This window comes from Ovis aries, chromosome 23 (genome assembly GCF_016772045.2).
Source record: "Ovis aries strain OAR_USU_Benz2616 breed Rambouillet chromosome 23, ARS-UI_Ramb_v3.0, whole genome shotgun sequence".
Classification (NCBI taxonomy): Eukaryota; Metazoa; Chordata; class Mammalia; order Artiodactyla; family Bovidae; genus Ovis; species Ovis aries.
Window position 1 is genome coordinate 58,402,081 of NC_056076.1, and position 12,789 is coordinate 58,414,869.

General features: G+C 49.9%; 1 protein-coding gene across 1 annotated transcript in view; it reads left to right on the forward strand.

The window, feature by feature from the left end:
* LOC101116529 (O-acyltransferase like protein-like) overlaps window positions 1–12,789 on the forward strand; it is a 65,202-nt gene that overhangs the window by 15,436 nt on the left and 36,977 nt on the right. Inside the window, exons 2-4 of the mRNA XM_042239132.2 lie at window positions 1,950–2,089; window positions 3,285–3,369; window positions 11,852–11,993. Coding sequence (XP_042095066.1) covers window positions 1,950–2,089; window positions 3,285–3,369; window positions 11,852–11,993 — 367 coding nt within the window. The remainder of the gene's footprint in view (window positions 1–1,949; window positions 2,090–3,284; window positions 3,370–11,851; window positions 11,994–12,789) is intronic.

Genomic DNA, 12,789 nt, shown 5'->3' on the forward strand with positions numbered 1-12,789 from the left:
TGAACAAAAATATCCTGACTTATTTGTAATTAGAGAAACAAAAATCTAAGCAATTGGGTATCATTTTATATCTATCAATTGCCACAGATGGGAAAGCTGGACCACGCAGAGAGGAATCAGCATTCCTGAGGATATAGTCCGGGGCAGTCACTCTGGAACACGGTCTGGTGGGATTTACACAGTATTTGTGTAACTTGTGTCCGACTCATTGTGACCCCATGGACTGTAGCCCCCCAGACTCCTCTGTGCATGGGATTCTCCAGGCAAGAGCACTGGAGTGGGCTGCCATGCCCTCCTCCAGGGGATCTTTCTGACCCAGGGAGGGAACACGAACCTCTTCCGTCTCCTGCATTGGCAAGTGGGTCCTTTACTACTAGCGCCACCTGGGAAGCCCCCACGGGGTGTAAATCTGAACTAAAGCCTCATGTAAGTTTATATGGGGACACCTGTGAGGACTTTGTCCCCGTGTTTTTGTGGGTTACAGACCGTCTATGTGTCCACCACTCAGAGAACAGCAAAGTGTAAGACGGTGATGAATTATTATACCATAGTTAGAAGCTCTGGACACAGTAACACCATCAGTCCAGTTCAGTCAGTTCAGTTGCTCAGTCATGTCTGACTCTTTGCGACCCCATGAATGCGCCCCATGAATCGCAGCACGCCAGGCCTCCCTGTCCATCACCATCTCCCGGAGTTCACTCAGACTCATGTCCATGGAGTCCGTGATGCCATCCAGCCATCTCATCCTCTGTCGTCCCCTTCTCCTCCTGCCCCTAATCCCTCCCAGCATCAGGGTCTTTTCCAATGAGTCAGCTCTTTGCATGAGGTGGCCTAAGTACTGGAGTTTCAGCTTTAGCATCATTCCTTCCAAAGAACACCCAGGGCTGATCTCCTTTAGAATGGACTGGTTGGATCTCCTTGCAGTCCAAGGGACTCTCAAGATCCTTCTCCAACACCACAGTTCAAAAGCATCAATTCTTCAGCGCTCAGCTTTCTTTACAGTCCAACTTTCACATCCATATATGACCACAGGAAAAACCATAGCCTTGACTAGACAGACCTTTCTTGGCAAAGCAATATCTCTGCTTTTGAATACACTATCTAGGTTGGTCATAACTTTCCTTCCAAGGAGCAAGCGTCTTTTAATTTTGGCATCTGGTCCCATCACTTCATGGGAAATAGATGGGGAAACAATGTCAGACTTTATTTTTGGGGGGCTCCAAAATCACTGTAGTAACACCATAAATAGTACCAAACTGTGGAAACAGGAAATCTGAAGCAGAAAGCCTTTTACATAAATGACAAGTAGACTTATGGAAGACAAGAACACTACAAATGAGATGGTACATATCAAACATCACGGTTGGTGGAATTGGGGGAGGAAAAAGAGAAAGGGAAAGTTGAAGAAAGAGGAAAGGGAACAAATTATTTGAAATGAAGGGGGAAATAGGAGCACAAACAAACCAAGTAGGAATTTCATAGGACCAGGGCTAAGAGCCATGAACTGTGGGGCTTGATTACTGCACTTTTTTGCTCCCAAGATTAGAAACCGAACGAACAAACAAACAAAAACCTCTCTCCAGAATAAGATCCTACGAAATTGTATACAAAAATTTTTAAAGAGTATTTTCTCCTGGGTGTACAGAGGAGAGAGGAAAGCTACCAGTTTTAGTTACATCTTTCCTACTCCCCCAGAGCATGAATGCAAAGTCGTCATCTTTTTTTAGCAACAAATCGAGCACGACAATATACATCGTGGTTCTCTGCTGCGAAGAGAGGGGCTACGGACGAAGAATGCAGGCTCCAGAGTGTTACCGAAATACTCTCTCTCTCCTTTCTTGGTTCCTTTAAGTTTTAGAGGTTTGGAAGGGCGAGCTGAGTGCTGATGAACTCATTGGAAAGTGACGCGAGGACGCTAACGTTGCCCACTTCTTCTGTTTGGAACGCAGTGTATGACTCCGTCGGGAAGGTGGGCAGCAACGTTCTTGATGGAAACGTGGACAGGCTGGGCTCTTACAGCGAGTGTCTCTCCACCCGCGGCCCTGCCGGGCGCTTCCGGGGCCGCTACTGCAAGCTCCACGTGGAGCAGGTGAGCGGGGCGTCTGCGCGTGCGCCCTTCAAGCACGCGCGGACCGGAGGCTCGTGATGGAAACCTGGTACATTCCTGCGTGTGTGTGTTCGCTCAGCCTGTGTGTGTGTGTGTGTGTGTGTGTGTTCGCTCAGTCCGTGTCTGACTCTTTCCGACCCCCTGGACTGATTGCTTATCTTCATTCAAAACCAAAAAAGCTATTAAGGTGTTTTGCAGAAAGTTAAATTTTAAACAGTTGGCAGAGACTTTCTTGCATGTCCTGAGTGTGGAGGTATAGGAGATAGCTGTCCGCAGGCTGAACAGGGCTTCATGTGTTCCTCCCACCTCATGCAGGGACAAGACCCCTGACTGATCTTTGTGGGGAACCCAAGGTCAGTGTTAACTCCTTACTCACCGGCAGTGTTTGGAATACCAAAGGGAAGTGGACTCCCAGTTACCCATAGTCCTTTTCCAGAAACAGAGCTCCAAGACAGGAATCTGAAGCTGTCCTAGCAAATGCATGAGCCCTTTATGAATACATCACCAAGTAGGGTCACAGGGCTGACTATCTTCAAAGCATGTTAGTTCTTTTACTTCTGGGGGGAGAAAAAACTAGGAACAGCACAACCTCTTATTAAATACAAAGATATACTCACGCATGCCGTACAACACTAAAAGAAAATGCATTACTGTTTGGCTAATGACAGTAGTATAAAATAATGACACGAAATCCAAGCTCTCTGATGTTAATGCTGTAAAATTGTCTTAACAATGGTTAACCTTTGGAGACACACAGAGTAGCACCCAGCTTTACTGGTTGTGCTGAGAATTTGACAATGATGGCTTGAGGGTTTAATCAGGGAGTACAAAAGTCATACCCTATTTTCAAATCAGATTAATGGCTTTGATATCAGAACAAAAGGTCAGAGCTATACAATCCTGTAAGTTGCATGCTTAGAAGAAGCATCCCAGCAATTTTTGTTTATAATTTGATCTTTGCTTTATTGGAACTGGCATTCTAATTATTGGCTTGATGTATTAATACAATCTTTACTTGATACACGATGTCCTGCTGCGAAGAAATGGCAAGTTGGCAAGTTTGTCAGAAATTGTACGAATTAACTCAATGACCTGTAATACAGGAGAGAGCGGCACTGGGGCAGACTGTCCCACACTGGGGGCTGCTTTTTAAATAATCGGCTGCATTAACCCTTAGAGGCAAGATGGAGCTGACTACAGCGTGGGAGTGTGTGTGCCCGACTCCTGCACTGAAGAGGACGTGACTGCCATGTCTCAGACGGGTAAGTGCCAGGGAACACGCATCAGATTTGAAGACCCCCAGCCTCTTGGAGCCGCCTGGCCATTCTCTTGGGATTGAACCAAGCTTTCATCCTGATAAATTCAATAAACCGAGACTAATGGAGTTTAGGGACCTTGGGAGTGGTGGAGGAGGATGGGAAGGGCATGGATAAGAAGGAGAAAGACATTAAAGAGAAGGTAGGAGCTGAATCTTCATGTATTAATAATAACATTTTAAGCCTTCTCTTCCCTCACCCTCAGCTGCCAGGCTAGGTCTGAAGAAAGGCACTGGGTGGCATCTGGTTTCCATACTGTGTGTGTTCTTTGCTGTGGACCACCTGCAGAAGTAGGTCAGGTGCCAAGGCCGGCAGGTCATTCTGAACTGGGATTGTGAGAAGCCAGTGTGTTGTGATGGGTTAGCGTGAAGAGGCCAGCATTTGGTCCTGGTTGTCACCTCCCAGCTGTGTGATCCTGGGCAAATCACTTAATTCCCCCGGCTCCAGTCTCTTCCTCTGTGCAGAGGGCTGGGCCCTGGCGTTGAGTCTGGCCCTGACTCTCTGCCCTTAGCCACCAGAATGAAAACATTTTAGTCCACATGGAAACCGGCTTGGCTTCCTTGAACTCTTTCAAAATTTTCAAAGGAAGAGTTTTAAAACCTACGATTTTTTTTTTTTTTTTTTTTTACCACTAGTGCCTTTTGTACTTGAGCTGGTTATCTGAATAAGAACTAATGTGTCACTTTAAAAGGAGAACACTCTCTCTCTACACCCAGAAACTTCCAGCACCAAATGTGTGGGCTTCCTCGTCACACTATGTGGTGTGACACTGAGTATCTGAAGGTGGTGCTGACCCCACAGCTTAAGGGCTCAGTTCTGCACGGCGGCAACCTGCTTCAGATGCCAATTGTAAGGAGTGGGTCCCGAGTTCCCCCATTACTTCTGCCCAACTGGCCTGCAAAGCAGGGGATCCCAGGGCTCCGATTTGTTCCCCACGTCCTCTCTGGGGCTCCCCAGGTGGTGCTAGTAGTAAAAAACCCACCTGCCAGTGCGGAAGACATGAGAGGCGTAGGTTCAGTCCCTGGGTGGGAAAGATCCCCTGGAGGAGGGCGTGGCAACCCTCTCCAGTGTTCTCGCCTGGAGAATCCCGTGGACAGAGAAGTCTGCTGGACTACGGTTCTTAGGGTCACAAAGAGTCAGACACAACCAAAGCAGCTTAGCGCACACACTTCCTCTCTGGGGTGGTTCCTCTGATTCATTCCCCCAATCAAACCCTCCCCACATTTGATCATTTGCTCTAACGGCTCACAGAACTCAGGGGAACACATGACTTATTATTACCGACTTATTATAAAGCACAGGACCCTGTTCCCCATTAGGCCACACAGCAGGAGGGGAGCAGAGAGGGGCGGGGTATGAAGCCTTGCCTGCTTCATCCCATCACTCCCCACCTGAACCTGTGCCCTGCCCCCCAACTCCAAGGAAAAGCTATCCTCCAGGAAACTGGTTTCTGGTGACAGAAAGGTTGGGGACCGCTGTTATAATGGCAAAACCCAGGAAGAGCCGAACGGGAGAGAGGCAGAGGGCAAGGCTCAGGGGAAGGGGTGTAGATAGTACGCACCCTCTCAGGGTGCCTGCCCTCCCAGGCCCTCGGGGAGTTAGTTCATCAGCCTGGAAGCTCTCTGACCCCCTTGTTTAGAGTTTGTGTGGCGGGTCCATCATGTAGGTGTGATTGATTCCATCGCTGGCCACTGGCGACGACTCAGTCCCCAGCCCCCCTCTCTCCTCCCTGGAGAATGGGACGGGGCTGGAACCCCAACCCTCGCGCATGGGTGGTTTCTGACAGCCGGCTCCTCTCCTCCCCCAGTCACTGTAGTGGCCTGAACTCAAGTGTGGTTGAAAGGGGCTGATAATGAATAACAACAGATGCTCTTCCCGCCCACCACTCAGGAAATTCCACGGGCTTTAGGAGCTCCGCAGCAGGAACAGGGGATGAAGACTGAATATATATTTCTTATGGTATTACAATGTCACACACATTATTAAAAGCCTTTTTTAGAAAATTGTTTATTCGGCTGTGCCGGTTCTTAGTGGAGCCGCGCAGGATCATGGATTCTCGCACCATCTGAGCTCTCAGCTGCAGCACGTGGGGTCCGGTTCCCTGACCAGGGATTGGACCCGAGCCCCCTGCACTGGGAGCTCGGAGTCTTAGCCACTGGAGTCCGGGGAAGTCGCCCAAGACCCTCTTTTTGAAAAATAATTAATTCATCTGCAGTTTTGGTTGCGCTGAGTCTCCGTTACTTTGCACGGGCTTTCTCTAGCTGTGGCGAGCAGGGACCACCCCTTCTCGCCGCTGTGGCTTCTCTTGTGGAGCTCAGGCTCTAGGCTCGCGGGCTTCCGTAGTTGCGATGCTTGGGCTGAGTAGCTGCGACACACGGGCTTAGCTGCTCCAAGGCATGTGGAATCTTCCCAGACCAGGGCCTGAACCTGAGTCCCCTGCGTTGGCAGGTGGGTTCTTATCCACTGTGCCACCAAGAAGTTCCTAAAGGCCCTCTTTTAAGTGTTGATATTGCAGTCAGCTTTTGATAATTTTAAACTCTCCTCTGAATTTGTGATTATCCCAACAACTTCAGGTATGTTACCTCTCTCTCTAAACCAAGTATTTCAGGTGGTATTAAAAAGAAAACCATTATCACTGTATGGGTCCGTGTGCTATACATAGGACCTTGTTGCTTATCCATTCTATATGTAACCGTTTGCATCTGCTGGGATCATTTTTCTTAGGTTCGTTTTTGATTTGATCATTGCTATTGGAGAAGGCAATGGCACCCCACTCCAGTACTCTTGCCTGGAAAATCCCATGGATGGAGGCACCTGGTAGGCTGCAGTCCATGGGGTCACTAAGAGTCGGGCACGACTGAGCGACTTCACTTTCACTTTTCACTTTCATGCATTGGAGAAGGAAATGGCAACCCACTCCAGTGTTCTTGCCTGGAGAATCCCAGGGACGGGGGAGCCTGGTGGGCTGCCGTCTATGGGGTCGCACAGAGTCGGACGCAACTGAAGCGACTTAGCAGCAGCAGTGTATAGAAATACAAGTGATTTTTGCATTTTGGTCCCATGTCCATAACCTTGCTGAATTCATTTATTATTTCTAGAGGGTTTTTAGTGTAGTCCTTAACATTTGTTATGTACAAGGTCATGTTATCTGCAAAAAGAGATACTATAACATTATTTACTTTTTTTAAAAAAGAAAACTAGTTGTTGTATATCAAACTTAAATTTCAATTCTTGTTGGATAAGCCATAAATACCCTAGAGGCCAAGACAGATTTTCAAAGTTGTTATTACATTAGCATATCTAGTGAACACTCTGTAATGAGTTAATAGTCATTATTATTCAGAAATTCATCAGTTAGTCTAGTTTTTCTGCCTAATGTTAAGCTTTTTAGCCAGAGAGGATATAAGAATAGAATGGAAGGTTAGAAATCGTTATCAGTACGAAGATGTTCTGATGATTCTCTTTGAATAACTAGAGAAAGGAAGGGCCCTGCTTCGGGTGAGCACAGCCGACTTGGTGAACGTATTAGTGGAACTCTCTGCCAGGCTGTTTATCCAGCTTCTGCGCAGAGGCAGCAGGTAGAAATGGGAACATCTGAGCCCAGGGGAAAAGGTCCCCATCTGGAAAGGATTTACCAGCTATTCCATAAAGCTTTTTGATGGAGTTGCCAATATTTCTGCTACAGACATGGAGGAAACCAGCTCAGCAGTGGCTGGCTGTGCAGATTTTATTCATCTAGAGCAGGAGGGCAGGGAGTCAACCCAGGGGAAGACCCTGGCAGACGAACCAAGATGAAATGAGTCTGTAGTACAGCAGGGAATGGGGGAAATATTCTGGGCAGATCAGAATGTATCGTTTTTTAGGCAAAAATCTGCGTAGTGTGGCTGCCATCTGTTGATTTTTAGTCGCTAAGTCATGTCCAGCTCTTTGCAACTGCAGCATGCCAGGCTGCTCTGTCCTTCACTACGTCCCGGAGTTTGCCCAAACTCTTGTCTGTTGAGTCAGTGATGCCATCCAACCATCTCTTCTTCTGTTGCCCCTTTCTCTTGCCCTCAATCTTTCCCAGCCTCAATTTCTTATGCAATGAGTCAGTTCTTCGCATCAGGTGGCCAAAGTATTGGAGCTTCAGCTTCAGCATCAGTCCTTCCAATGAATATTCAGGACTGATCTCCTTTAGGATGGACTGGTTTGACCTCCTTGCTGTCCAAGGGACCCTCAGGACGTTATAAAATTTTAACCAACAGACTTTATGTGAGTTCCTGAGAATGAGAATGTGGAGCACCAGAAGGTATGGAGAAAACCTAGGTGTGATCATCACAGACCTAGATTTGGGCTAGTTCCCTGACTGTTCCCTTCTGTGTATTTCCACGCCACTTAGTGTGTTCCGTTTCCAAGGGCACAGGTAGCAAAGGACCACCAACTGGAAGGCTTACGAGGCATCACCTACATCCCTGCCTCCGTCGTCATGTAGGATTGTTCCCTGTGTACCTCTCTGTGTCTGAGTTTTCTTCTTTGTATAAACACACCAGAGACACTGGATTTAGAACTTACTCTAACCTAGTATGCATACGTGCATGCTAAGTCGCTTCAGTTGTGTCCAACTCTTTCCGAACGCCATGGACTGTAGCTTGCCAGGCTCCTCTACGCATGGGATTCTTCAGGTGAGAATACTGGAGTGGGTTGCTCTCCTCCAGGGGATCTTTCTGACCCAGGGATCGAACCTGTGTCTGTCTCCTGCATTGGTAGGTGGGTTCTTTACCTCTAGCACCACCTGGGAAGCCCAGCCTAGTGTGACCTCGTCTTAAGTTGATTTCCTCTGCGAAGACTCTGTTTCCGAATAAGGTCATGTTCACAGTGTTACCAGACTGAACAGTTCCTGGGGTAGAGGCAGAGGCATTAGGGTTTGAACCAGTGGACACAATTTAATCCGGAACACTACCTGATACCTAGCTCCTCATTTAGTTGCTAATCTGCCCGTAAGGCAGTTGGTGGGCCAGGAACAGAGCATGAGAGAAGAAAAGGGGTGGGGCTGAAACCAGGGGGGCTGGGGTCCTGCAGAAGCCCCTGTGTACTCTTAACTCAGGCCCCACATGGAAGGGGTGGGCTGGTGCCTGGTGGCCTGAGCGGATGATGCCTCCAGTGTGACCAAGCTCAGGCCTTGCTGAGATCTCCCCCAGCATGCACACACGCGCACACTTCCAACACTCTTTGGGTTTGGGGGTTGGGCCAGAGCTATTTAAGTCGTCCCTGGTGGCCCAGACGGTAAAGGATCTGCCTGCAATGCAAGAGACCCGGGTTCAATCCCTGGGTCACGAAGAGCCTCTGGAGAAGGGAATGGCAACCCACTCCAGTATTCTGGCCTGGAGAATCCCATGGACAAAGGAGCCTGGTGGGCTATAGTCCATGAGGTCACAAAGAGTCAGACATGACTGAGTGACTGACGCACACACAGAGCTATTTAGAGGTCAAAAACTCACCGCCGAACTACTGAGTGGTGTGCTGATGGTGCAGAGCTGATCCAGGAGCGTCATAGTTAGTGGCTGAGGCCTGGAATGTGTCTGGGGCTGGGGAGGGACAGTGGTCACCTTGTGGACAAAGAGGTTATCATCTTGTAGTTCTGACCACTCGGCAGTGAGGACCTAGGTCTCCCGTGTCCTTCAGAGTCTGGACTCTGCTGCCCAACCCGTCAGATTTCATCCACAGACGAACTGCTGACCCTGTGGTTAGGGGTTCCCCTGGGACCGCGGAGGTGACGTCTATTGCCCCTTCTCCATGATTTAGACGCAGGAGGAAAAGCCGGAGCAGCAACGAGGACCCAGCACCGCCAAAGAGAAATACTGAAGTTAGGGTAGAGCTTCCGAGGGGAATAGCTGCGTCAGTGGGTCAGTACCCTTTTTTTCAGTGTCAGCGTTTATTGGGGAAGTACCGCCAGGACGTAGCTCGGGAGCACCTGGACTCGGATGATGAGGAATCCGCTGCCCTGGCCCTTGGGACCTCTGACCGAGCCCCTCGCGCTTGGCCGGGGCTGAGCACCACCGGGCAGCTCTTGCTCCCCGTCTCCACCCCTAACAGGTGACAGGAAGACTCGCAAGGACTCACACATTGTTAACCTGTAAGTGGCCTGTTTGGACATTCCAGAAACCCTCTGGTCACTCTCATGGGAACAGTGGATCCGGGAGGTGGAAGGCGCACGAGAGTACATTCTGTTCGACCCACGCTTCCTCGTTACACACGTGAGAGAGAGAGACCCAGAGAGGGGAAGGGACTGGCCCAGAGTCACACAGCAAGGTGGTGTGAACCCCACACTTCTGAACGCAAGCCTGGTAGTGTGGCAAGCTGGGGTAGTCTGAGGGGAGGAAAAGACCGCATCCTTCAAGTTCCCGCAGGCCTGGGGTGAGTTCTGGCCCTGCCCCTCAGCGGCGATCGTCATAAAGACGGCCAGCATTTACCGAGCTCTGACTCAATGGCGGGCACTCTCTAAGTGCTTTAGAACTGGGGCTCCGCTTAATCTTCAGAACAACCGTGTGATGTCAGTACTGTTACCTCCACTTCACCAGGAGGGAAACCGAGACACAGAGAGGTTCAGCTAACTCGCCCAAGGTCAGATAGTCAGGGCGGAGGTGGACTCCCACGCTGCAGACCCTGTGCTCTTAACCACTACGCTCAAGGTCATGAAGTTATTTAAGGAGAACCTTCCTTGTCTGTAAAAGAAGGTAAACAATGGCTCCTTCTAGAGATGTTGACAGATTAAAAACAATGACCCAGGCGTGTCTCAGAGCGAGTGGGCACTTAATGGCCGTGTTTTTTTCCTTGTTTATAACAGTGTTGCTATAATATCGTGTTTATTTAAAAATGTGTTTGGTTGGCTGCCTTGGGCCTTAGCTGTGGCATGCAGGATGTTCCCTGCATCCTGTGAGATCTCTCTGTGGCCTGGGGGCTTAGTCACTCTGATTCACGTGGGATCGTAGTTCCCCGAGCAGGGATTGAACCTGCGTGCCCTGCACGGCAAGGCAGATGCTTAACCGCTGGGCCACCAGGGAAGTCCTTAGTGTTGTTCTTCCATGAGACCACACTGCGTGCTCCATCCTTTGCTGAGAGTTTGCAAGTCCCCTGGTCTGGTGTTCTCAAGCTGCCGTGCTTAGTCGCTCAGTCATATCCGACTCTTTGCGACCCATGGGCTTTAGCCCACCAGGCTCCTCTGTCCATGGGATTTTTCAGGGGAGAATACTGGCGTGGGTTGCCATGTCCTCCTCCAGGGGATCTTCCCAACCTGGGGTTCTGAAAGGATGCATTCCAATTAGCAGCAGGAGCTCCCAGGAATGTTAGAAGTGTACATTCTTAGGTAGTGAGGGGAGGCAGGGAGCAGTCTATTTACTGGGCCCTCCAGGTAATTCTGTGTCACGCTAGCATTTGAGGCCTCTGTTCCCCAGTGTCACCAGTAATATTTTGACAAACTATTTCTCGTGGAGACTAATTCGTGCTCACGCTCAGTCACTTAGTGTCCAACTCTCTGTGACCCCATGGACGGCAGCCCGCCAGGCTCCTCTGTCCACGGGATTCTCCAGGCAAGAGGACTGCAGTGGGTTGCCATTCCCTTCTCCAGGGGATCTTCCCGAGCCAGGGGTCAGCCCCGAGTCTCCTGCACCACAGGCAGATTCTCCACCTCTGAGCCATCGGTGCTCGATCAGCTGTGTCCTCGGCTGGTGCCTCTTATCTTCAGACTCAGACTCACCTTTCCCTAGCTCGTAGCATCCTATTTTTCCATCTCGTGTTGCATTTTTCTCTCTTGTGGGGACCTGCTCACAGAAAGATTTGAGCCAGCAATGGGGTCTCCATGGACTGTCTTTCCCTGTGCCAGGAGCTGGGAAAAGATGCAGAGCCTGGGCAGGCTGAGGATACAGAGAACCCACGGTCCACCTCCAGCTGAGCTTATGGTGCCTAGGGCTCTGAGTTTCAGCATCTTTGAGCTCTAATTTCCCCACCTGTAAATCAGATATATTAAAGCCAGATGCTCTTTGTAATGTCAAGATTTGATTTTGAAATGATAACTATGAAAGCTCTTGGAAAAGTATCAAGTTTTTATTGCAAAGTAAAGTATTACTCGGAGAAGGCAATGGCACCCCACTCCAGTACTCTTGCCTGGAAAATCCCATGGACGGAGGAGCCTGGTAGGCTGCAGTCCATGAGGTCGCTAAGAGTCAGACACGACTGAGCGACTTCACTTTCACTTTTCACTTTAATGCATTGGAGAAGGAAATGGCAGCCCACTCCAGTGTTCTTGCCTGGAGAATCCCAGGGACGGCGGAGCCTGGTAGGCTGCCATCTATGGGGTTGCACAGAGTTGGACACAACTGAAGCGACTTAGCAGCAGCAGCAGCAAAGTATTACTAACGCAATCTGTTTTTTTTTCTCTCCTTTCTCTTGGTAGATATTTTAAGATTCAGAAAGGCTTCGTTCTGGGCTCCTTCTCTCCCACTCTTGGCAGTGAACTCTTCCTCCTCGTCTGGTGGGGGTGTGGCCAGGTGTGCCACTGGATTGTTCCCCTTGGACACGTTTGCGGCCCTGTGTCTGTGAGTACACACCGCCCAGGCCGCGGGCTGCGATGTATGTGCTGGGCTGTTTCATCAACGGCTGCTCACCGGCTGCGCTCGGCCATTTCATTGTCGTTCATTGAGTGACGTCTGTCCAGTGCTCTCTGTTACCTTAACAAGAAAATTCGAATGTGTTCCAGAGAAAGCCAGCCACACCCAAGTGATGGGCTTTGGGGATCACTGAGAAAAGTGTCCTGTCCCCGGTTACTCCTGTTTCTATCACTTGACCCCTGAAGATGAGTTTCTCATGTCTGTGTATATATATAAGTTTGGTGTGCTGTCTTTGTTGCTGCGAGGGCTTTCCTCCAGTTTCAGCAAGTGGGGCTACTCTCTGGTCACAGAGCTCTGGCTTGGGACTCATCTTGGTGCCGACGCACGTTCTGGGCCGCTTGGGCCGGTAGCTGTGGCTCCCAGACTCAAGAGCACAGGCTCGGTACTGAGGCGCACGGTTTAGCTGCTCCCCGGCAGGCGGGATCCTCCTGGATCAGGGATTGAAGCCGTGTCTCCTCCATTGGCGGGCAGGTTCATTACCACTGAGCCACCAGAGAAGCCCCTGCATTTCTTTTATTTGAGGCATTGCTTCTCACCCAGACACCTCTGCAGATGTGCCTGTGAAGTCTCAGTTGCGCCTGACATGGTCCCTTAGGGCAAACTAAGGGCAGTGGGCTTGCTGGCCCAGAGCTCAGGTCTTCTGGTAAAGAGCTTCCCTGCAAACCTCATTCCGCTGCTGCAGTGAGAGACGCCCGTGTCTGTATCATCACCCAGCCGCCCAAGC